This window comes from Ischnura elegans, chromosome 6, assembly GCF_921293095.1.
Source record: "Ischnura elegans chromosome 6, ioIscEleg1.1, whole genome shotgun sequence".
Lineage (NCBI taxonomy): Eukaryota > Metazoa > Arthropoda > Insecta > Odonata > Coenagrionidae > Ischnura > Ischnura elegans.
This window is the reverse complement of record NC_060251.1, coordinates 67,876,911-67,903,857: the sequence shown is the minus strand read 5'-3', so window position 1 is coordinate 67,903,857 and position 26,947 is coordinate 67,876,911. Positions and strand designations below refer to the sequence as shown.

Genomic DNA, 26,947 nt, shown 5'->3' with positions numbered 1-26,947 from the left:
GAAACATTTTCATTTATTTTCAAAAAAATATGCTATATAATACAAATAATAAATCAGAATGGAGAATAAAATTTCCTTTTAAATGACGTATTATTCATTATTATGGCATGCAATGAAGTCCAGATATAAATTTGCAAAGTACAGCGGCACATCATTTTAACGCCGGCAGTAAGGACAAAATATTTGGCAAATCTTATTCGGTCCTGCGGTAATCAATTATTGTTGAAGACAAGAGCTTCCAAACAGCGGAATAACCTGAACAAATTATTAAACTATTTCTGATCAATCACTTTCTCATGAAATTACCAGAAATACATTTCCTACCCTAATGATTGCAGGCAAGCCACCAATTTTGCGGTTGATGAGTGGCTCCTAATTTCACTCCAGGTTTTCTTCAATTAATCTCCCTCTTAGATAGAGTAGTTGGTAAGAATAAAGTAGTTAGTGCATGGGGTTATGGAGCATCATATAAATCTCAATATTCCATATTTGGACCTTCTTGGTTATAAATAGTAATGCAATGCTTGCGTAGGAGCTATAGAGCCATGAATAAGCGAGTTTTTTTAATTTGCACTTTAAACAAGAATAACCGTTAACTGTAGTATTTTTTTATAACTTCAGAGGGTGCTCGATACTGATTTCATGCAAATTCCTATTAAACCTACTCATGAAGAGATAAAAACAATAATAATGTCCTATGATGATGGATATAGAAAATATAGCTAACAACTAGTATCAACGAATAGGCATGCCTATGAACCAACAGTCAGTAATCAGTGGCGACATAGGGATGCTATTCCTAAGCACTGTTATTCTTTCCCGGCGATTTATGGCCTTGAATATGGGTCTAAGAGTGGGCTAGGAGGTCAGCGAAGATCCGAGATAAGTGCGTCAATTCAACCTCGATTGCCAGTAGTCTTCACTCACATGAGCTGCCCTGTAGCGTGAACAACCAAGGAAGACACAGACCGTTGCAATGGTGAGTTAAAAATGCACTTCTTTCGATTATTAAATAGGAGTTGCGTATAATTAAATTTCTCTGGGGCGTTAGCGAAAGCACACGAAATATGAGCTCCTATGTTTCATGTTGAATGTGATAATTTATCAGCTAAATATACTCAGCTGTTTTCAAGCACCGATAACGTATTGAGAAGAATCAGCTCTTCTGTTACAAACGTGAAAACAAAAAATAACAATATACTGTAATATATAACCGATTAAATTCGGAGAGTGAAAAGTCTGGAGACGTTTCTTACTTAAAATCTACTCTATGCTCCTTATTATATTGTCAAATCACCAACATTATTAATTCCTTGCATTAAAAATATGCAAAAAGACTAATAATAATATAAAAAAACTGAAAATAGCTATTAAAGTATTTATGGTCCTCATCTGCACCGGAAAAACTATATAACTTTTAGTTATCTTGCAGGAAAATTATTTCTTGCCGAGATATTTCAAGTAATCATTTTAACAACGTAAGGCCTTTGAAAACTCGGCTATAGTTCAAACTTCACATTTGACTTTTAACTGATTCACATGTATATATCGAATAATGGAGGTCCTAATTGGAAGGCAAATATCCATAGCAGCAACTATACGAGAATGATACTGAAGGCATTTAAAGATGGTCGATTCACTTTAAACATTCATTTGTTTGATTTTCAGGGGACTAAAGTTTACCTCTGTCTGTTAAACCTGCTGTTCCTAGCTCTACTGGCAAATGGTAAGTATTGGAGCCCAAAATAATAATAAAATGTTGCTATTTGGTGAAATTTATCAATGTAAAATCTAGGAAGAAAAATAAATCATTTTGATAATTTCATGAGAATAACGTGATTACTAAGATTTTCACCCACATTTTACATGAATCTGGAGCTCAAGTTATACACAATAATTCATAAACTATTATGGCGCAAAACGTATTTGATTACTGAAATCTCAAAGGAAGTAATGCGGATGAGCAACGAAAGAACTTTGATATTTTTCTCTCGACCATACGTATTTTATCTTTCTACGCCAATAATTTCTTGTTTCAAACTTAATTTATCGTCTTCAAAGTCTCAGGTATATAGAATAGACTTAAGTCAACATTTTCTTAAACTCAAATATTAAAAGTTTACATCTGGGAAGTTCTAAACAGAGGTAAATTTTCCTGGATGACAGGCAGGTAAATTTTGATAAGAATATTCTCCTTGTACCAAGATAATATCAAGGTGATGAATGTTTGTTTTCAACAAGGCAAAAGCCACGAAAAATGACCGCTCCGGCAGGAATCAAGAGCCATCTTAACCATTAGGGTGAAAAAAGAAGGCAACACGTTATAATTCAACAACGTTTCTCTTTCCAACAATATCTACGTTTCTAAGTTCGAATAAGATGAAATGATAAACAGTCATGAGTGTTTTTTCAATCGTGTCATGTTGTTTCGGATGATCTTCACCCATATTCAGTGACAACTTTCTATACTCCTCTCCCTTAGACCCTTCTAAGCATTTAACGAAAACAGGGTTATCATAAAAAAATGGAGTGGTCTCAGTAATTCATAGGAAGATGGTAGTGATAGGGGGATAGAGATTTCTCATAGGCTGCTCGATCCCATGCTTGAGTGCCTTGAGGGGGGCACTTCAACTGCGGCACACCGTCCGTCAGATGGGACGTTAAACCGTGGTCCCTCCGTTAGGAGTAGGCTGATGTCAATGTCGGGTTTCTATATTGTCGAGCGACTAAGGGCAAACATATTGACATTTATTAATTATGTAAAATAACTGTTTTGGACGACAAATTCGAGAAAAAAATATCAATTGTAAGTGATTCTGTTTTCATTTAAATCAATGGTCTTCAACCCATGGCCCCGGGCCGCAATTTTATCCCGAACCAAATTTCGACACACCAGACAAATAAAAACGCATTGATTGATTGAACTTTTTAACCAATAAATATTGTTGCACTTTGAAATTTTTTTTTTTTTTTTTTTTTTTTTTTTTAATTGATGTGGTGGTAAAGTGAAGTGGAGAATTATGGAATGGAAACGATGTGAAATCGATTTTTGGTCCCAATATTTTTAATAAAAACTTTAAGACCCCTGATTTAAAGTAAAATTCAAAACCACTCTATTCTATTATGATAATCCTGTACATGAATACACATCAGATAAAATCGCAATTTAATATTTTTCAAATTTGTAATTCAGGCGTAGGGAAATACGATCTTATGCTTTCCCAGCATATGCTGGCAGTGAAGGCTGCTAGGGTGCTGCAACGGGTAATTTCCTTCCATTGCAGCCGTGGAGGAGATTACCCGGTGGATCAACAGCCTTCACTACAGCCGTAGGGGGTCTTCCATCCATACCATGAATACTACAAGATGAATGCGCAAGTTTTAAAACACAATACATGGGTTGCACGAAAATGGCATGCTGAGCGGAAATAGTTCTTCTTCTTAACCATTTAGCACAAACGGGAGACAACGACAAAAAAAATTTCACATTTTACTCTTTCTAGCGATACATTTCTCAGACAACACGCTGAACGACTGAGTTACTTAGTTAATTGTCTTTCGGGCAATTTCTACAGTGAAGAACACATTTGAAATTTCCATCTCTACAATCTCTTCAGGGAACCCAGTGGCCGGAGGAGATGGCGACAAGGTTGTGCTCTGCTACTTCGAGGCCGTTTCGGCTAAAAAGCCGCATCAAGAGGTGCGATTCTTCCCAGAGGACTTTGACCTCAATCTCTGCACTCACGTAGTGTACAACCGGCTGATGGTCGGCGAAGACCTGCGCGTTACACCGAGGGACAGACATGTGGACCTGCGCGAAGACGACGGTTTAGGTAAGAAAATAGCGATTTGCAATTATAGCGGTATAATATACCGGGTATTTCAAAATTAATAAAGAGGTATGACTAGGATGACGTCCGGATTTATCCGGACATGTCCCTGTTTTTATATGTTCGTCCGGTGTTCGGGAGAATTTTTTAAGTATCGGAAAAAGTCCTCCTTTCTGGTCACTATAATTATACGAGGGTGGTTTGATAAGTCCGTAACTTTTTTATGAAATAAATTTTTTCGGCAAAAAAGTGTTTTACTTCTGTCCATAGACTCCTTTTAGCCCGATTACATTTGGTAAAACGTTTTTCCAACTTTATAATTTCTTCTAAAGTATAGCATTTACCTTCAAAATAGGCGTTCGTTTCAGTGATAACCTTTTGGTTCGACCCAAATATCTTACTCAGCTTATTAAAACAACTTGTTTGTTTCCACACTATTTTATTTTTACCGACCATGGTTTCGGCAGCTTGTGCCATTGTCAAGGCACAATGAAAATAGCACAAGCTGCCGAAATCATGGTCGGTAAAAATAAAATAGTGTGGAAACAGACAAGTTGTTTTAATAAGCTGAATATTAAAGATTTCCACCGCATCACGCCGGACACTGTATCTTTTATTCAAATATCTTACCACCTAGCCATTTCTTTATGCTTGGAAATAGAAAGGAGTTGCAGGGGCTTAATTCTGGAGAATATTCTGGGTGGGTTTGGAGTTCGTAGTCTGCCTAATTTATGGATTTTGGCCATGGTGAATAAACCGAGAAATGCTTTGACGGCCCAGATCTATTTTCCCCTTCAAATTTGGTTGTTGTTTCCATCAAATCAATATCGAATCTGCCCAAAAGCTCTGAATAATATTTGCTGATGATCTTTTTACCATTTTCAAAATATGAATGACACCGCATGCATCCAAAAAAACTGTGGCCATGGCCTTGTTGGCCAACACACCCACCTAAGGATTCTTAGGTGTACGTTAACGCACAGAAATCAATGGTCTTGATTGTTCTTTAGTCCCTGCTATATTGCGATGGTTTATGTTTCGTCCATGGTTACGCAACGGCGAAAAAACTCATTCGCATTGCTCTTGAACATCGCCAAACACTTCTTTGAAGAGTTCAAACGGTTTTGCTTATGCTCTATGTGGACATAAGCGGCTCCCATCGCGTGGATTGCTTTTTCATGTCCAAATATTCATGTAAATAGTGACATAAGCTCTCATTTGAGATGCGTACAACATAATTCATCTCACAAACGTTCATTTTTTGAACGTCCAGTATCATTTCATGGGTTTTATAGATGATTTCAAGCGTGACGATCTCTCTCGGACGTCCTGATCGTTCGACGTTACTTGTGATGGTACGACCACAACGGAATATAGAAAACCATTTCTTCATATTTGAAATTGATGGAACACAGTTTCCAAAGTATTTATTAAGTCTTTTCTTGGTTTCGGCGACACTTTTTTCACGCAAAAAATGCTGTTTAATTAATGCACGAAATTCACTTGTTTCCATTATCGCTAAAATTCACAAGGTAAGTCTGCTTTTAATGGCCGTCAAACGCAAAAATAAACTACTTAAAACTAAGTCAAAATTTCAGTTGTTTAATAATAACACAGGCCAACAAAAAAAAACTTTTTTTTTGGTGCCGGGAGTTTTTGAGCTGATATTAACAATATTAGTGGTGCTGAATCCAAATATGATATCCTTTTTTATGTAACAGCTCTACTTTTTTAGATACGGTGCATTTTATGATTATATTCTTTCAAATTTTTGATATATTTCAGAAAATCTAAAATCTAAAAATTTAAATCAATCTATAAATAAACTAATTCATAATCACTCTGCTGTATTTACTTTGAAAATCACCTTTATACCTTTGAGAAAGGGGTTGGGGAGGATTTGGCGTGTTTGAAGAAGGGGGAGAGAGGCGCACAGAGCTGAGGCAGTGGGAAAAGATACAACTAAGGGATGTGGGAAACCCACGGTGGAAAAGGACCTTAGTCATAACTGTAGAATAACGACACGTGGGAAGAATCACAGAGAAGTGGAGAAGAGTAAAAAAGGGGGGATAGGGTAAAGAGAGAGTGTGTCTTTGAAAATGGAGAGGCGGGAGTAAGTAAGCCGTAAGGGGATTTCCGAAAACAAATGGTCAAATTCTCAAAGTTTTTGTAAAGTAGCCTCTAAAAGTGAGCTGAATTCGAAGAAGCTGTGTAAATCATTGTGATGTGTTTTGTTACATTTGTGGGGAATATACTTTAAAAGAAAATAGGAAAAACATTACCGACTTTGTGAAACGTGCATGCCTAGGATATTTTGGTGTTCAGCTTGGTGACCAAGGTAAAAAGTAGGCACCGCATGTTGTGTGTAAAACATGTACAGAACATCAGCGGTATTGAACTACAGGAAAAAGGAAAAGTTTAAAGCTTGGTGTGACAATGGTTTGGAGAGAACCTACAAACCATATTGACGACTGTTATTTTTGCATGGTAAATGTTTCGGGAATTAATCGAAACAATCGCCGCAAATGGAAATATCCAGATTTGCCTTCAGCTAGACACCCGGTACCCCATTCAGAAGAAATCCCGATCCTAATATTTCAGACATTACGAGATGTATGTGAGGATAAATATTAGCCTGATTCTATTGACGATAGTGACAGTGACTACGAGGCAGTACCAACAAATCCTCAACATCAATCAAGATGAACTAAACAAACTTGTTAGAGAATTGAACTTACCGAAGGAAGCATGTGAAATACTAGCTTCAAGGATGCATGAAAAGAATCTAATGGAACAAGGTACAAAAAATTAATTTTTATCCCACAATTGAAAAGGATATGCTACCCCTCTTTACTCAAGAAGACAGTCTTACATTTTGTTTAGACGTTAGAGGTCTTCTGAAAGGAATGGGACTACCGCAATATGAAGCTAGTGATTGGCGTTTGTTCATTGATAGCTCCAAGCGTAGTTTAAAATGTGTTCTTCACAATGTTAACAAGTTTGGCTCAATACCAATCGCTCATTCAACTGAAATGAAAGAAGAATATGATACAATAGTATTGGCCTTACAGAAGATAAAATACTAGGGACATCGCTAGGTGATTTGTGTAGATTTATAATTGGTGAACTTTCTTCTTGGGCAGCAATTTAGCAACACAAAATATCCTTGTTTCTGGTGCCTCTGTGCTAGCAGGGACAGACAAACCACTGGATTAAGGAGTGGTCAAAAGGAGAAAACTTAATTATTGGGTAAAAACATTATTGCTAAGTCTTTGGTGAACGGGAGAAAATCACCTTACCGCCCCTTCATGTTAAACTAGGCTTAATGAAGCAATTTGTAAAGGTTCTTGAAAGGATGGACCATGCTTCGGCTACATAAGAATAAAAATGCCGCAGATAAGTAAGTATAGAAAAACTTAAAGCTGGTAGTTTTTATGGGCCACAAATCAGACACAGATGGGCCACAAAACTGCTTTTGTCAAGCCATTGAATGAGATTTAAAAAAACAGTTGGCTTTCATTTGTTGAGGTAATAAATTTTTTTCTGGGAAATCACAAGCGAGAGGAATTATTTTGAGCTGGTAAACAATATGTTCACTAACTTTAAACCACTTGGATGTAATATTAGCATAAAAGTTCACTATACACAGTCACTTAGACTGTTTTCCTGAAAATTTAGGCGACACAAGTGAAAAACAAGGCGAATGATTTCACCAGGAAATCAAAACAATGTAAGATCGCTACCAAGGAAGATGGGATAAATATATGATGGCAGATTACCGCTGGTGCTTAAAACGAGACTGTTTTAACAAAGTGCAAGAAAATCGCGAAAAGGAGCTTCCGTAGTGTTGAGTGACGTTTTTACGTCTTTTTTTTCTTTAAATTGTTTTATTTCAGTGAAAAATGTTACTATTTGTATTCAATTGTATTGTAAAACTATTGTAATTGTAGGTGCTTTAACATTCCTATAAATAAATCAAGTCTTTATATTTTGTGGGTTTTATCATTTATGTAATATCATCATATTGAAAAAATTTTTACGTAAGTAACAACATATCTGTATCTTGAAAACTAGAGCTGATAGGAAAAAACTAATATCATATTTGGATTCAGCACCCCAATCATACTTGGAATCAGCTTTAAAAGCTCCGGCACCAAAACCACTGTTGACCTGTGTAATAGATGGAAATTAACGGAAGTATTTCTGTATTTATAGTTACTACGTGATTAATGCAAAAAGTCACGGACTTATCAAATAACCCTCGTATATGGCAACGCTGGGTAGGAAAAAAATTCTCTGCCACCGCCGGGATTTGGACCCGAGCCCACGGGGTGGGAACACAATACTCTAGCCGCCAAACCAACCCGATCCCCAAACTTTCATTTCAATTTGTTAAAACATGTAATATCTTCCTATTTTGACACGATATTTTTCTTTCTTTTTAGGTCTAGTTCAACGAACAGTGGCTCTGAAGGAGCAAAAGCCTGGCCTCAAAGTTATTCTAGATCTCTACGACTACGATGGAGTGATAAAGAACAAAACAGTAAGGCTATTTTCCTATGGACCTGAATGCCCATAAACTTCTCATTCTCCCATCATTCGAAACATTGGAGCTATTCAATAGGGTATTTTCCCTCATCAAAGAAAACGAAAGGCATTGATTGCGATTCGTTACGCAACATTAGTGTATTCACAATATACAAATTATTACGTTTTAGAAATGCAAGTTTAGACGAATGTTAATGGTCAATATAAAACTTATTTGAAAAAGGCCAGATAGGCGCCCATACGATACCAATTCACGAAACGTCACAGGGACCTAGATTCTATACGAGTGGATAGGAGTTTTACATCGTCTGATATTATCAATGCAGGCGTGAGGCACAGAGCTCAGGGAAACATTTCTTATAATCACCTATTAAAATTACCTAAGGCCGGAAAGTTGCCTTCGTTTGATAGAGTGTTAATAATCCTTATTTAAGCCAAGCGCTACCTGCTAGCAGTGTACTCTACGTTACCGCTATGCTCGGCAGCAAGCAGCCTGCATCGTAGCGGCGTTCATAGCCTCGCACCCATGTGGCCTCGCACAGCAGCAGCCAGACGTCACACGGGCTTTTCCCTGCATTCATACTTACAATTATCCGTCGCGTTTTCGCTTGCTTGAAAATTTTTACTTTTTATTTAATTGCGAAAAATAGATATCGTCATTTAAAAATCTAAAAGCGTGATGTGTGTACTCCAAGAGTGATAATCTTTCGATTTAGGCAATAAAAAAATAATATGAAACCACCCTATTATATTCAAATGCACAGAAGAGCATAATAAAGACAGGTCTTCAGCATAACGGAGAGCAGGTAGTATAATCTGGAAAATAAAATCACAAGTTTCCTTCGATTGATAGGGTATTAATAATCCTTAAGCTAGGCTAAGCCTTAATAATCCTTAAGCTAAGCGCTACCTGCTAGCAGGGTACTCTACGTTACCGCCATGCTCGGCAGCAAGCAGCCTGCATCGTAGCGGCGTTCATAGCCTATTATATATAGCGCACCCAGGTTGCCTCACACAGCAGCAGCCAGACGTCACACGGGCTTTACCCAGCATTCATACTTAGCCGTCACGTTTTCGCGCGGCTGAAAATTTTCACTTTGCATTTAATCGCGAAAAAGAGATATCGTCATTAAAAAATCTGAAACTCTATGTACTGTATGCTATAAAAAAATTTGTACTCCAGGTGAAATAATGTTTCGATTTAGGCTATAAAAAATAATAGGAAACCACCCTAATATATTCAAATGTGCAGAAGAGCATAATAAATACAGGTATCCAGCATTATGTAGAGCAGGTATTGTAATGTGGAAAATAGAATAAGTCTTTTTCTTGGTCCTTCCGAGTTTATTTTTATCTTTTTTCCCGGTGGTTTCACCGCTAGTTATTCTTTATTTTCTAAGCTGAATAAAAAAACTATTTTAAAATTCGCGAGTAATATGGGAATTCAATTTTCATCCCACAATCAATCCACTTAATATTGCTATATACACTCTGTGATTCAACCATGAGTATGGTTTGTTTAGGTGAGGTTATATTTGATCCTAAAAGTGTGAAAACTCTATGGTGAGACACCCAAATAAATGTTTAACAGCCATTACTAACGTAAATTTGCGTACCTTTATCAACATAATCATAGCGGCAACAGGTCTAAACATCAATTAGAGCCCCTAACGTCACACCGTTTATAATTTCACCTCTAGAAATAACTTGCGAAATGGTTTTGAGCTATTTGTTTCGTGTTGCACACGCTCAGCGCGATTCGTGAGTCGCTTAACGCAAGCTCATTGTGCAGGTCTAGTGCAAGCTCCTCATGACATCACATGAAAAGGTTTCAATGCAGGGGCCAGTATTATTCCCTATCAACACATCTGTTGCTACCATGATCGAAAACAGAAAAAGTTAAAATACCGAATGTCGGTTGCCAGGTGCTTATGAATACATGATAGTGTAAGATGACAGCATAATCACAACCTAAGCTTATTTACCTATTTTTTTCCTCCTTGCAGTCAACCAAAAACCAGGAGTCACTGGAGACCTTCGCCAAGAACGTCGTTGACTACATCCAGGAGCAGGGATTCGATGGCATTAATTTCCGAGCACGAGAAAATGAGGTATTTACGAGAGCAAGAAACCTCCAATCAAAAACTTACTCTCATTAGATACTTAAAAATCATTTTCATGCATCTTATTTCTCATGCATATAACTTATTTTTTTAATAACTAAACATCAATTTTTGGGTTAAGTTTCATTACATTTATTGAATAAGATAACGGCTTAATCTTATCGTTCACAATTCTTTCATCCCACGTTGAGGAACAAAGATTTTCTCGAGGAACCGCTTCATCATGAAAATCAGTTCCTCAAGCAATTTTTTGTTCGCCATTGAACATTATGACGGATGATAAGCTTTGAAGATTTTATTTTTAAAAATTATCCAAACGCCGGCTTCACGCAAAAACTAATATATAATCATCGCCAGACCTACAAAAATATGCATGACAAACAAATATAGTTTGATATAAAAATAATTTTGCTTGCGGAATGTCGTGAATTTAAACCCAAATACTTTATTTTGAGCCCCTACATCACCATTATTAATTCGGGCGAAAAATTCAAACTTTAACTTTTTACTCTTTCAATTCTAATGACGAGCTCTGACTATTTTATTCACATTATTGATGGTCAAACAATTGACAATGGGCCATTATTAGTCACTGCCAAATACCAAATTAGACCAATGTTCAAAATTTTGCCATTCCGAATGGTCATTCGCGACAGATTCTAAAAATTACCTTTAAATAAGAAGGTAAAAGATTACGGTAAAAGATAAGACGAATATTTTTGTTCAATTTCTGCATGAGAGCTAATATTAAGAATAATAAGCACACCTGCAACTCACCGCTTCTCTAATTTACATTTTTTCTCAAAAATGAAGTTGATTAATTCCATGAAAATATGCCAAATCTTTCTCGAGACCAGCATCAAAATAGCACTTTCCGTTTTCACATTCGTACTGTAGATCCCTAGTGCTGACATTAAAGTTCTTGGCGGAGAGTTAACGAAGAAGGGACTCATATTGACTATCCATTCAATACTTCTATGTTATTTCTTAACAACCAAACTTTGACGTGAGGGATAGGTATTTGGTATCATTTAAAGAATGATTTTACTCTTGTTTTTTTCATTTTTTTATTTAGAAGCTAGTACCACTATGTTAAAAATAATGGCAAACTAAGATTTTTCCATATATGAATGGCGTAATACTGCGCCCTCAGCAGGTGAAGTGATAAACAAGTAGTCGATGGAAATTGCTGTAAGTGCTCGAAATTTTACGATTGTAAGTGGAAGTGGTGTAAGAGACGCTCGCAAATTTGCGATTTCAACATTGTGGTGGATATGGAAAGTTTCTTTGAGTCTTACAGTCCGATCTTCCTTCTTTCGAGAGGGGTTTGAGGAAGTCATTCCAGTTCTCAGCGGAGAGTTAAAGAAGAAAGGACTCATATTGATGACCTTTATGCTGCCCAGAGATCCGGAATTCAACCCAGGAAACGATATGGTAGAGGAAATGTCTCGGTGAGTACCGAACATAATAATAATGTTCATTAATCATAATACAAATAAAACATGAAATATGCAGAAACAAAGATTTGGAATCAAAAACTCGAGAATTTCGCTTCACTTTAGGGTTCCCGACCCCCTATGGTTTAGAGTTAACAAATAATCCCATTTTTCAAAACTTTATTTGTCTTGTGTTGCATACATTTTTTTATTTTCGTTAATATTTCAACTCACTTCTGGAGATCAATAACCAAAAACAAAATAAATAAAACAGGGTATAAAACACAGAGAGGACATTTTTTTAAATAATTTTTTAATAGAATTTGTTCCTCTGAGCAAATCCGCGTGGTGCGCGGGAGCGAGCGTGATTTTCCTAGTTTTCCTTTTTCGTCTTTTTCTTTGGTCATCTTTCCTGATTCCCAACCCCCCACCTTTTTACCCAGCATAGAGTACGGCCTAGGGGAATTTATTTTCTTTCACCTATTAAACGGGCGTAGATCGTTCAATTACCTATAACAACTCAACATAGAGGAAATATAGAATCGAAACTATGTATACAAAGGAAGGAAATAAAAAATAATAGAAAACTTCAGCTCCTATTCCAAAGAAGTGAGCAAAATTTCAACCTTTATGGATTCAAACATCCAATTTCTTACTATTTTGCCGCGTCCAGTACGGTAATGCCGCATTAACGGCGGTGAAATTCACAATAATATCCATAAGAAAACACTCCCCTTCCTCGGGAACCAAACCACGGATTTTAGCTTTCCGGCCCTTTGTGCAGACCATTACGCTCACCAAAGTAATTTACCGGTATTCATGACGCTGCTTTTTACACCAAAGGCTCAAAGGATTGTCTTTTAGGGCCCCGAAAAGCCAATGGACTGTGGTACGTATTCGTGAAGAGTTCTCGGGATCGCCACCTGGTCAGGAACTGCATAACGTTTCGATGTCCGACTCGGCCATCGTCCTCAAAGCTGTGAGTGTCGAATGACGAGGCTATTCGCCGGGTAAGCAGTAAATCTTTCTACTGTGGTACGGTTCCCTATCCAGGGAAGTTTTTTTCTCACGAAAATTTTCTATAGATTTCACGTTCTTTGTGTCAACATAAGTCTATATCTGGATTGAAGTTTTCGCGGCTCATAATGATTAAAAATAAGTCTATATCATAAAAATGATAAAAAATATACCTCGACGAATTGGCCATTTACGAGAGAAAGTACAATGAAGTTCTGGATGTGGAGTTATTCATCTTCCATTAGCTGCACAATTCATGCAGTATTTAACATTTCACATATCCCTCATAAGTATCCCTTGAATGATGCGGTAATTCATGCGATGTTGTTCAAATTTCCTTCGTCCCTGTACTACAGAAAATACCAAAACCTATATAAACAGTTACCTAGTATAAACAACGTACAGACGTGATGATGCAGAAGATACACCCAATTTTTGTTTTCTAACGCTATGTTTTTGACACATGTTTCGCATCTTTCGCAGGAACTTTGATCTCATCGTGGTGGGCTCCTATTGGGCATTGCCAAGACAAGGAACCGCGATATTTTCACCAATAAATGCTCTGGTAAGTAGCAGGTTGTTGTTATTCGATGAATGACGATATTATTTTACGAAACGAGACCCAATGCATCAAAATAAAAGTCATTTCATTCCGACAGTAGTCTCCACAGAGGAGATCGCATCGGAAAGGCCCAATTTCATCCGATTGAAGGCTGATTTTTGTTGCAGCTTCGGTCTCATTTTGATCGGCTTTCAAAAATATCCGCGGCGCACACTGGGCTGAAATAGAAAGAAGCTGGACAAAACCTCGAAAAAGATTTTTTTTAGTACGGAATTTGAAACTTTGCACAGTTATTGCCTGTACATCAGATCATTTTTTGACGCATACTGTTTTTCATAGGTTAATTTATAAACAAATTACTTGGCCTTGAAGTTGCCCAAATTTCGCAAAAATTGCCAGCATTGAATTCTTTTCGAAATTCAGCATCTTTAAACTAATGCCACACCTTTGGTAGTCATTCAGCATCAAAAAAAATTTACAGTATTATTAAGAAATTTATTGTTGTTAATTCTTATTAACTTTCACGATTCAGTTGTAGTGTATGTGGCCGATACGATACAAAATGACGAACCCTGTTTTTCGTCGAAATTTTATGTTCATGCAGGATTGAAAATAATGGTCACCGAGTTACCTCAACATATTTACACCACATATGCAACAAAGCCTGTCAAGTGTGATACCTAAACAAAAATTGCAACCACCTGTGACGCCACATTTAAGATTCATTTTTCGAACATGCGGTACAGCCTTGAGTTCGCTTTTGGCCACGGGGAATATCGTGCTCAACAGATGTTGGAAATTGAATCATTTAAAGCAGATTAATTGTGTAAAAGCTATCATATACTAGCGCCACATTTATTTTCCATTTCATATAACCTAATTTCTTCACTGCCTTGCGATATTCATCGCCGATACGATAAAAAAATGGTGGACTCTGTTTTCTGTCAAAATTTTATGTTCATGTATTATTATAAAAAAAGGATCACCGAGTTAACATGGGATATTTACATAAAAATTACATCAATCATTTTACAGTTAGTCGAGGAAAGATACGCGAAAAAAGGCCATAATAAAGAAATTTTTGCGTCCTGGACGGATCAGCATGCGGTTTTTTGCATTCGCTTGCAAATATTATTTGTAAAAAAGTTACCATATTTTCATTTGGGAGAAACCTTTAGTTGCATTGCTGCAGGCCAAAATGCACTCGGAAAATGCAATTTCTGAGACGCCCTTTGGAAAACGTAATAACTTTGTAGAAAAGAGTCAGAACTGGCCCGGAACGGGTACTCGGGGGTTTTTGAGGTCGCTGATCACGATTATGATGTTCAAATTGACACCCGGACCACCTGGGGCTCAGGAACACCGTCGAACGTCATCTCCGTGGAACTGTCCCAGAGTTCATGCGGGAAAGGAAAAACAAGCAGCATCCGGGGGTTTTTTGGGTCGCTGAATTCAAATATGGCATCGGCGGTTTTTCTAGGAGATTCCACATTTACATATAGCACATGTCTCAAGGCCGAAATCCGAATTTGAAAATTCGTCCATCACGACAATGTAAAATCGAAATAGTTTATTCCTCGTAATTGTTTCTCCCAAATGAAAATATGGTAACTTTTTTACAAATAATTTTTGCAAGCGAATGCAAAAAACCGCATTCCGATCCGTCCAGGACGCAAAAATTTCTTTATTTTTGCGTATCTTTCCTCGACTAAGTGTCCGTTGGAAGAAATCAGCAACGACCGTTAGCATCAAGCAAAATAAAATCGAGGTTTTTACCGCGCGCGCAGTCCACGGGTGTTCCCTGACGGTATGGAATGCCGTGACGCGACGTACATTACAATTTGCTATGATTAGTCTTTTATGTGTATCCTATTTTGCCTATGTCATTAGTCTTATTATTTACTTAATGGGATACACATATTTTAGCTCTTTTTTCTCTGTCTCTCGATTTAAATCCAGGATTAACATTATATAGCTAAGTAGGTGTTGGGCATACCGCACACGGAATTGTTTGACTCCGATTTGGTAGAAGTACTGTCCCTTCCTCTTCAATACTGCAGAATGTCCTGAAAATCGTCTAATAATTTATATTATTCGGAAGTTATTTCATCAATCTAATCGGCAAGCCTAGCGATTTCTTTGTAATTAGCGGTGCGGTGTTTAACACTAATGGATAATAGATTAGGAGAAGCCGGCGAAATATGTCTTCATTGGTTCATATTCTCTAGTGCATTCTGATGACGCTTCCCATTTAATTCACAATCGAATCAAAAAATATCGCTTGAGCAGAAAAGTTTCTCGGGTTTTCCACCGGTTGATGTCGTCCATGTCTCCCGACGTTTCGAGCAGCGACTTGCTGATCATCATCAGGGCATCTTCCGAAATTCGACCTTCTTCGGAAGATCCCCTGAGGATGATCAGCAAGTCACTCTTCGAAACGTCGGGAGACATGGACGACATCAACCGTAGGAAAACCCGAGAAACTTTTCTGCACCTGATACGCCGTGAAATCCTAAGATTATACAATATCGCTTGAGGATATAACTGTGACCCTTGAAACCTCATATGTTACCTACTAGTAGTGCGTGAATTTTTACGTAAGATAATTCATTAAATAATCGCATCTTACGGCGGTCGATTGAAATCCGGATTCAAAAATTATTATAAACCATTGGACGAGTAACCTCGAGATAAGGAATTTTAATGATTTCCCCAACCCTTTTTGTTTTATTTCTCAAATAACTCTCGTTCCATTTCAGGCGAACGAGTAAACAGTAACACAAAATATACGATGAAATAAATGGCTGGGCAAATGCCCACCAAAAGTAGGCTGGACGGCAGGTTGTAAAAATGATTTCATTTTTGAGGTTAAAAGTAGCCTTAAAATGATGTTTCGCCGACACAAGAGGTAAAATGTCCATACAGAATCGTAAGACTTTGATTTCAGCTAGTTTGGAAGTTGATAAAAAAATGATGATTTGTCCGTAACAATGAGTTGAGAAGAAAATTCATAGCCCTATAGTGACATCAATCAATTAAGAAATAAAATAGTAACAGATAATTAAAGCTAAAGAGATACGCAACAAAGACTATACGATTATGCATAGCAAACTGTTATGCATGGTGTCATATGTTGTAATGGTCACGGCATTCCATACCATCAGAGATGACTGCATGCGCGGTAAAAACGTTGATTTTATTTTTTTATGCTAACGGCTGTGGTTGATTTCTTCCGACGGACACTCTTTAAAAGTTTGATATAATTTTATATAAATATCTCGAGGTAACACGGTGATACTTTTTTTATAATCTTACATGCACACAAAATGTCGACAAAAAAAGAGTCCTCCAATATGAATCGTATCGACGATTAATATCGCAAAACATCGAATAAATTTGGTCATTTGAAATGTAAAATAAATGTGGCACTAATACATTATATCTTATATATTCACTCGCCAAAACATTATAATCGAACACGAACACAATATTTCGACAGAAAATACAGTCCACCATTTTGTATCGTACCGGCGATGAATATCGCAAGACAGTGAAGAAATCCTATACGAAATAGAAAACATATGTGGCCACGAGTTTGCTCAAGAAGGGTAAAAATGGAAAGCAATATTATTGCAATAGGAGGATTGTATTATTATGACTGAATGGATGGATTGAGGCGGAAATTGCAGCAATTTAAGGGGGATAATTTCGCTTAACCATTGCGCAAAATTTCGTTCTCTACCCCTCATACAATCTTCCAATAGAAACCACTTCCCGTCATTATACTACAGACCAGCTCTGGATAAAGAGAAATTGAGGGTTGCACCATACCAATCTTTCGGATCGCATAGCCGTACTTATGAATGAACCAGCACTATTGGGCCCCACCCCTAATCCACCATTAATATCTGGACAAAATGAAAAGTCTGTTAACTTTATGGTAGCTCTCCAATGAAAGTTATATTTCACAATCTGAACAAACAATATTTACAAATAATTGATGAATGTTTAAAATTCACTTCTCCACGTATATCAGGCATAAGAAGCATTATTGCTGAGGAAAATTTCATTCCTCCAAAGCATCGGAGAACATATGAGCCCCTCTAAAAACAATGACCTTAAAATTCCCCTTCTATCCAATCAGTGCGATCGCTAGAGTTTTGACTTCATACCCCGAGGTTCCGGGTGCAAATACCGATGGTGGATGTTACTTTTCAGAGGTTGCCTGATCCTTACTTGAGTGCTAGGTGGAGGCCCTATCAAGTGTCAAAGTTTGCTCGTCGTGGCTCATTTGAAAAAGGCCAGATTGGCGACCATACAATGCCACTCAACGTGACGTCACAGGGATCTAGATGCTATACGAGTAGTCAGGAGTTTTAAATCGTCTAAGATTGCCAACGCATGCATGTGGTACAGAGATCAGGGAAACATTTCTTAATAATCACTTATTAAAATTGCCTCAGGTTGGAAAGTTTCCCCTGTTTGAAAGGGTTAATCCTTATGTAAGCCAAGGGCTACCTGCTAGCAGCCTCCATCGTAGCGGCGCCCATAACCTCGCACCAATGTGGCCTCAAACGGCGGCAGCCGGTACCAGAATGACGTCACACGGGATTTTCCCAGAATTCATACTTAGCCGTCGCATTTTCGCGCGCTTGAAAATTTTTCCCTTTTCATTTAATCGCGAAAAATGGATATCGTAATTTAAAAATCTAAAAGCGTGAAATACATACTCCAGGATTAATTATCTTTCGAGTTAGGCAATAAAAAAATAGGAAACCACCCAATTACTTTTCAGATATCGGCCGTAGATGAATACACGAGTAAAGGCATCCCATCGGAGAAATTGGTGGTGGCTATCCCAGCCTTTTGCGTTTCCCTTATTCTCTGCGAAGAGGGAGACGAAGACGATGACGAAGGCGGAGCCAAAGACGGAGGCGAATTCGGAGGCCTCAACAGCAGTGTCTGCGGACCTGGAAACGAGGGAATCCACGAGGAGCCAGAGTTGATTCTCTACCATTCAGAGGTATTTACCATCACTCCCTTACATCCCAATAATCAGGGGCATGCTCGTTGGGTGGGTCAGGACCTCCACACATAGCAGACTACCATGTATTTAAAATGGGAAAATTTGCAAAAGTGCAATTTGAGGTAGCAAAAATGTGTTCTTCTTTGATCCAGGTAGTTTGTTGCAACTTCATTCCATACGCATGGGCTGAAAAAAAATTTCAAAGTTTCGCGCATGGTCCTTGCATACGAACAATGGTTGCGCGATATCTCATTCATTTTAAAGGAGTGCAACTCTCTTGGTCAACGAAGATGGACAGATGCGCAATTTATTGGCTTCACTTGGGGAGATGGTATCAGCATCCCACTGATTACAGTTCAGTGTTCCAAGTGGATCGACAGAAAACAACGGCAAAAAATCTGGAAATATATCCAGTTCGTGCGAAGGCCATTATGTTTTTTTTTTCATTTACGCAAAAAATATATCTACAAGGGTACATAGATATACTTTACGCAGCGTCAAATAACTTTATTTTAGCAGTTTGAATAAAGCACAAAAGGCACAAAATGATTTTCTTCTGGAAGTAACGGGTCTTTAAAATTGGCTCAGACGCTGGCGATAACCTCATGGCTAATTAGAGTCAGCAGATAAGAAAAAATCATTTTCGGCTGATGTCGTACTTCTCAAAGCTTGAAGAAATTAAGATTTTACATATAAACATTAATTACGAATATTCATAGTGTGATAGGTATTATTTTTGTTAACATTAATTCTTAATCAATAATATTAGACACTGATCAACAACCGTTGCTCTCAACAATAAAATCAAATATCTAATATAAGGGAAAATGGCTTAAATCAGATATTCACGTTTTTGACAGTGTTCCAGTACTTTTGAAGATCTGAAAAAATTAGAATTGTTCTTTGATGTAGAGGTAACAATAATTATTTTTTTTCGGCGTGGCTATTGTTTCCTAAAATGTTTAATATATTTTTGAAATTTTAAAACTTACGTAACATTTTAGTTTTCGGTCTAAACTGTTTGAAAAAATCAGGATGATAAAACATATTTATATACACATATTTTAAATTAGGAAAACGTTTTGACGAAAATAATAACTGGAGATATGGTTAAAAATGAAAAATCATGTTTCTATTTCTTGGTTTTATTTCAATTGTTTAGGCCTCAAACTTTGTGAGAACGCAATTTTTTATGCAATTTGAGAGTATACGTTTTATTTTTCATAATATCTGGGGCACTTTTCCTGCTAGTCCCTTTTCGGCTTATGATTTTTAAAAACATGCGTACAGCTTGCTGATTAAAATATTTTTTTTAAACTTATTGCTGGCGTAAAAAGTTCACAGGACAGTCATCCGGTCAGGAACTGGAACACTACCCTGAGGTTCGTTCTACTTCTCAAATAGTCTTCTTCGATACATTTCAGAGCTCAATTGTGCAAATTGACGGAGTAATTTGGATAAATGGTTATCTAATGAGTTGGAGTAAGTTGTAGCGGTACCAATATGACCCACTTGATCGGAATATAATGTGCATTTCATTTCCTGCAGGTTAAAACTTAACTCAGAGCCACTCCCAATGCTTTCTCCTTCAGATATTGCGGAAGATATCAAACACCACAGAGGGATGGGTGATTCGCAGAGACGAAGAGACTGGAGGTCAGTTCGGATACAGCAAGACCCGCCAGTGGACTTCCTTCGAAGACCCAGTATCGGTGGCGGCTAAGGTATTATACTTCACTAAACTAATCGCGAAAATATAACTGCTTGTTTCCGGTGCAAAGTGCGGAACCGTTCCATCATTCTCTCTGACCCAGAACTACTTCTGGGAGAAAGTAAATTTAAAAACATCTCATTTTAAAATTGTGAAATTTTTCTACTCAATAATAATTATTGTGGCAGCGACATATTTCGCCATTAAACTTAACAGCATAAAAGGCCACATAGTTCAAACCAATCGTTTACAGAGTTTTAAATGTATACATTTTGATGTTACTTAGAGGCAGCATAAGGTTATAATGGGATAAAGATCATCATCAGACTATATGTTAGTAATGACATGAAGCGTGTCGACGTTGCCACATCACTTCAACAAAGTGGACAACAAAGATGATATCTACGGACAGACTTGACAATGATGTAACATTGTCGAAGCACGAACCATTAGATTCAGTTAAAAATTTGGTAAATTATAGGAAACGGATACCCATGATGTGTAGCTTTTGTTTCAGTTGACAACGCTCAATACTTTACAAGACATTAGCGACGGAAACTACAAGGAAATTGCCTAAATGCATGCAACCCATACCGTGACGCAACAGTACACCGTCAGTGCTCTTCTAGCCCGGTTAAAATAGGCATTGGCCCTTGCATAAATTCCCAACAAGCTGAAAATTTACAGGAACGCAAGGAATACTACTCAAAATCCCCATCGATCCCGTGGGTGTAAAAATTTTATGAAAGTCAAAGGTCACAAAAATAGTTTTTGTTGCATTTTTTGGCAAAGCGATTAGTTTTACGATAAAAATTGCTTGGACCAAAATTGTAGATCAGAATATTATCTACAAAATTGTCACGCTATTATTTCTCAGATTTACTATTTCTGAGAAAAAGCCATCCGAAAGTAAGTTGAAATTGTATTCTCCGTAATATGCATGACTATATTGCTGCGATATCCGAACATTATTGGACAGCTCCAGCTAACTTTCGAATGGCTTTTTCTCAGAAATTGTAAATGGTAGACAAAAAAGTATAGTGAAAATTTCCTGATCTACAATTATGGTCTGAGCAACTTTATAGTAAAACTAACCGTTTGGCCCAAAAATGCAAAAGAACCTATTTTGTGACCTTCCACTTTGAATAATAATTTTTTTTTTCGCTCACGGGATCGATTAGGATTTTTCAGGATTTCATTAGACTGGTTACCTAGCATTCCTGTAAATTTTCAGCTTGTTGGGAATATATATAGGTACCCCTATTTTTTGGTCTAATTTGACCGGGCTATTCGTCCAAGCAACTAAAGATATGGGTCTATTTTGCGCTGCACGTTGCCGAAACGCGATACCAAATTTAGGCGTTTTCCTGGTAATTTCCGTCGCTAATCTCTCTAAAAGTATTCAGCGTTGGCAAGCTAAAACAAAAACTATGCATCCATGGATATCCACTTCCTATCACCTAGCAAAATTTCAACGATATCTGGTGGTGACACTTGATTGACTTCCCTTGTTAGCTCTGTTGTTCCGCCCGCATGACAGCGACACAGCAATGTTTAACGCGTGTCCTAAGCTCTTCTGTCCTGTTCACGTAAATTGATGCGGCGGCTTCCATACGCGTCGTGCTATGAACTCACCATCATTCATAATCGCGATTAGTTTATAATTCATATTTACAATTTAAATATATATATATTTTTTTATATCACGAGATGTGGGTCAAATGTAAATATTATTTATTTTTTCAAACTTTGCCTACGTTTCGGACATTATATTTGTCCATCCTCAGGGCTATAAAAATGATAATGTATGATACAAAATTAGTTAAATACAGGCAATTTTACAGTTGTTATACATTAAAATACATGGAAATACATATTCAAAATTTACCTTTAAGTCTGATGTTGTTTTTATTTATTTACAATTTGGTTGCTTGGATTTCTTTCTTTGTTGGTTATGTCATTTATTAAATTAAATTAAAGTTTGAATTTAAATATATACCACATAAAACTTATCATTCGGGAAACTAAAACGGAATAATGCGTGCAAAATTGCAATACTAAATTGCATCTCCCATGCATTTTACGTATATCTGTGATGATAATCCCCTTAGACTTAGGGATATCTACGTCGTACTTGGTGTAATTATTGGCGTCATGCATGTCAACGCCGATCCAGAATGGTTTTTACGAAAAGGGTTTATAATATTTTGCAATGGCAATATTGACTTCACAAGATACCCGTCAATAAGCTTTCAAAAACCTAGTTATTTCTGATAACGCAAATTATAAACTATCGATCAGTAAATCTAAGACTGAATCATGACGCTATTCGATATATGAGGGGCGAGAAAAAAGGTAATGCATAACGCGGACGAGCAAATACAACAATTTTTTATCTCAAAATCAAACTTCAGGGCTGAACCGCTTAACCTGACGCAGTCAGCATTACAGATGTTTGACATCGTAGCTCTTATAAAAATAAACTAAAATATAATATAAAATGCAATAAGTCTACAAATATTTCAAAATTCCAAGCATTAACTCGCATTAACACGTTTCGTGCATATGACGTAACATCTACGTCATGGAAGCCACTAACGAGGGGATGAGAACGTAAGCGTACTATCCAAAATAGGGAACAAAACCTTCGTAAAAAATATCGGTAACACGGGTAATGTTCACTTTAATTTAATAAAACTTATAGAATCGCATAAATTAGAATCATTTTCACGCTATCAAATTAATTTTGGCTGTATTATGGTGTTGTTAAGAGTTTTTTCCACTCAAAATAATTAGGCTTAATTCGGTTTTCTTCACAATATTGATGAAGTGCGAAAAAATAGCAGAAATAAAGACTTGTATTGCGGGGAAATATCTCAAATTTGATGGGTAGGTATGCTTACAAAATTGTGATACCAGATTTTTGAAAAATGAGGGATTGTTGAAAAAAGAACTAAAATATGGTCCAAGCATCAAATCTCGTGAGACCACTTTGTTAATATAAAATTTTAAAAAATATTTATTTTTCCCCAAATTTCACTTACGCAGGATTGCCTTTAAAATATTGTGAGCGCGGAATGTGTTCATAGACTTCATCGTCCACATCATAAATTGGTTCTCTGCCGTCTCCTAAGCCGTCTCCACCTCCTCCTATCTAAGGACTTTTCTTTGGTTTCCTTATACCTTCTTCCTAACCTCACTGCATCTGTCATTTCAGTCTTCGTCTTCCTCTTCTCTTTTCTCCTTCCACTGTTCCCTCGACTGCTGTATTTAAAACCTCCTTACTCCTAAAAATATGTCCGATCTAATTCCCCTTACTCTTAACTACAGTTCTCAATAATTTTCTTTCCTCCCAACTCTTTCCAGCATCTCCTCAATCCTCACTTTATCCACCCACTTCACTCTCTAAAGCCTTCTCCCCACCCACAGGTCAAAAGCCTATCCCACTATATCTTCTTCCCAAGGTCCGCGTATCGCATCCAAATAACACAACACGTGAACTTATAAATAAGGGAAGGACTTCTTTTACATAATGAGCGTATGAGTTATTACTCATATTATTAAAATAGCTCCCGGGAGTTAATTTATGCAAATTTTTCAATAACAAAACCTGTTTGATTCAAATAACTTAGGAGTTAACAAGAAACGACAATTGCACAATTGTACATGGCATTTCACCATATTATTCCTCAGCTCTAGTTTCATGCTGCTACATAACACCTTTTTCATAACTAACTAGCATAACTGGCTTATCTTGGAACTATTTCAGGCGTCACTGGTCCTGCAGCGAAATATGGCTGGGATCGCTATGATGAACTCCGACATGGAGGACTTCAAGGGAGCATTCACTGAGAACGGCGAGACGTTCCCACTGACGAGGGCAGCTCACAGTGTCTTTCATGCAGGAGAGTAAACGGCGTTGACCACCAGGTCAAGATGTGAAGAATTGGATCATAAATAAAACCGGAATTTCCACCGATCGACAAAAATATGCATTCATTTTGTAAGATTTCACGTATAAATACTGTCCGGTTAACCGTACGTGACTTTTTATCTCAATTTTAAGACACAATCCATTTCCGCCCGCCGTTGTCATATGGCTACATTCTACTTTTCTTAGCATATGATGCTCTTATAGAAAACCCGCTCTAATTTTTTCTCTTTGCATTAAGATACTCTGTAAACATCCTTCCTTTGGGTTTCATCGATAAAACATTGATAAAACATAGAAAAAAGTTAATTTCTTGTTTTTTTTCACATTAAAACGATGGAGCTACTTTTTCCAAATAAATTCAGACTTGAGCGTCGTATGGTCACAACGGTGGCCACGGCCGAGGCCAAGGTGGTATCTAAGAAGGTTTACTTTATTAAATTGCTTAAAATTTCGGTTAAGCAACATAAAATATGGATTAATTACCTCGTGTTGTAACGTGAACTTATACATAAGGAAAGGACTTCATTAACATAAAATACGCATACTTATTTTATTTAAATTGCTCTCCGGTATGTAAATAAATCTCGGGTAAATATATGCAAACTGTACAATAACAAAACCCGTTTGATTCAAAGAACTTAGGAGTTAACAAGAATCTTTAAAGTTCTGCACTAAGTAGGATTTGCAGTACCTACATAGTTTTCTAATTAACTTTCAAACGACGCAAAAAACGGAGATAGTATTTTCATAACATTTGATTCTAGTTAAACTCCTTAATTACGGTAGAATCTGGTTAAAAAAAAGTCCATATTTGAGGTCAATAGCTATTCCACACGTACCTAACCCACATAAAGCATCACCAGATTAAAATCTGGCATCCATTTGAGGGTAAAAATGTCACACGCAAGGGATTGCACGGCGGCAAGAGGTCTTTTAAACGTTCCGAGTAGGATCATTAAGAGACCACAATGACCCCGGAATAAGCCCTTCGGAATACCACGGAGGGACCCCAGAACACTTTCTAAATTTCCGCTTACCGAATGATACACGAACTCGACTCACTTCATTTCCCCTGAGGGGGGGAGTACTTAATTGAATTCAGTAATTATGAAGATGATAAGAATCGTAGCCTCACTCTAGCTGGAAATGGTGACAGCTATAAAATTTACGCACACCTTTAACCCTAAGTATTAAAAGCCATCCCGAAAAAGCAGGTAAAAAACATTTTTATTCCTGGACTTACTTCTAAAATGGGTAAAAATATAAGAAAAATTGAAATACCAAAGGTTCACTGGCTTATTCTTCCATTCAGATCACCAGCAAATGACTTCTCTTCAACCTTCGCTAAAAAAATAATACCAAATATTTTTTGTTACATAAGTACAAGGAAGAGGAAAGCGGCACTTGCATTTATCTGAAATCTGTTTTAAGGCGCACAACGTGAACTTGCAAAAATGGTATAATTATTTGGTTTTTTCCCGGCGAACAATTGCAGTGAAGTTTTCTCGGGTTTCACACCGGGTCAGGTCCTCCATTTCTCCTTCCAACGTTTCGATGAACAACTCGCCCATCGTCTTCTGGGATTCAGGAATCCAAATTCAGGAATCTTGGATACATGAATCCCTGAATACGATGGGCGAGTTGTTCATCGAAACGTTGGAAGGAGAAATGGAGGACCTGACCCGGTGTGAAACCCGAGAAAACTTCACTGCAATTGCAAAAATGGTGTATGCAGGGTTTATTTTTACCTATGAATAGCAAATTTTCCCATAAAGCTCAGCTCGTTCTTCTTAATACACCAATTTATACACATAAATAAAATTCTAATACTAACAATTATTCCCCTTTCTCTGCACTTCAACCAACATCCTCTGAATTCGCACAAATTGTTTACCAACATTTTTTCCTAAGGGATTTCGCACTCGTGCATGACTTCGTCCCAAAGAGTATTTAGTTGCATAATTAGTTAATAACTCTATGCTCTGTCCTAGGATGTTGGAATCATATGCCTTCTAATAGTATGGAAGAGTCAGCTGCCACCTCTGATATGAATTCTAAGGAGAATCTCTACTTCATAACACTCGATTGATGTCATACCATGTTAGTCTCCTCAAAAACATAAAGGTTTTCCTTTTCTGACGTCATCCGTCAAAGCACATCTGAATCAACTAATTTCTAACCCTAATATAGCTACAAGCACCATATGGTAATTCTAAATATTCGGAAAGAGACGGCTAGATGAACTCGATTGTACATCAGCATCAGTCGTTAGAGGTATTCAGTATTTTTTCCAGTATTTACGATTTTCAGCTAAAATTCGGATGACTCCACAGATAACTTCGCAAGACTCCACAGCATAACTGCACACATACATGAAAACTCGAGGAAAATTCTTCTAGCGATGACACTTAAAATAAATACATTACTGGATTTTAATACATAGAGAGACAAAAAAAGGACACTCAAATTTGGCTTGTGTACCTTTTTTTGTTTTTTTTATGCATTAAAATCTCGCTATTTATTAATACACACATTACATAAATAGATAAATGCTTATATGGTAACCATGTTCTAATAAATAGAATTAATTATTCCATCTTTGAATGACTGATTGGAGATGGACAAGTCTATATATTTTGCAAGCAGATTTTCATATATTTGCTTTCAGTGTAAGGATGAGGAGTAAAGATAATAATTGGTTCTACTCAGTGGCGGATCTGTGGAGGGGGGGAGCTGAAGAGGGAATATAGGTACCCCCCT

General features: G+C 37.1%; 1 protein-coding gene across 1 annotated transcript; it reads left to right on the top strand.

Annotated features, from left to right (window-relative positions):
* The first annotated feature begins 883 nt into the window (after positions 1-883).
* LOC124160938 (probable chitinase 10) lies at positions 884-24,294 on the top strand. The gene is made up of 10 exons (XM_046537074.1): positions 884-979; positions 1,669-1,726; positions 3,618-3,833; positions 8,276-8,373; positions 10,385-10,489; positions 11,825-11,952; positions 13,438-13,519; positions 18,312-18,539; positions 20,135-20,266; positions 24,023-24,294. Exons 1-10 carry the CDS (start codon positions 977-979, stop codon positions 24,164-24,166), a joined length of 1,194 nt encoding a protein of 397 aa, XP_046393030.1. The 5' UTR covers positions 884-976; the 3' UTR covers positions 24,167-24,294.
* The last annotated feature ends 2,653 nt before the right edge of the window (positions 24,295-26,947 follow it).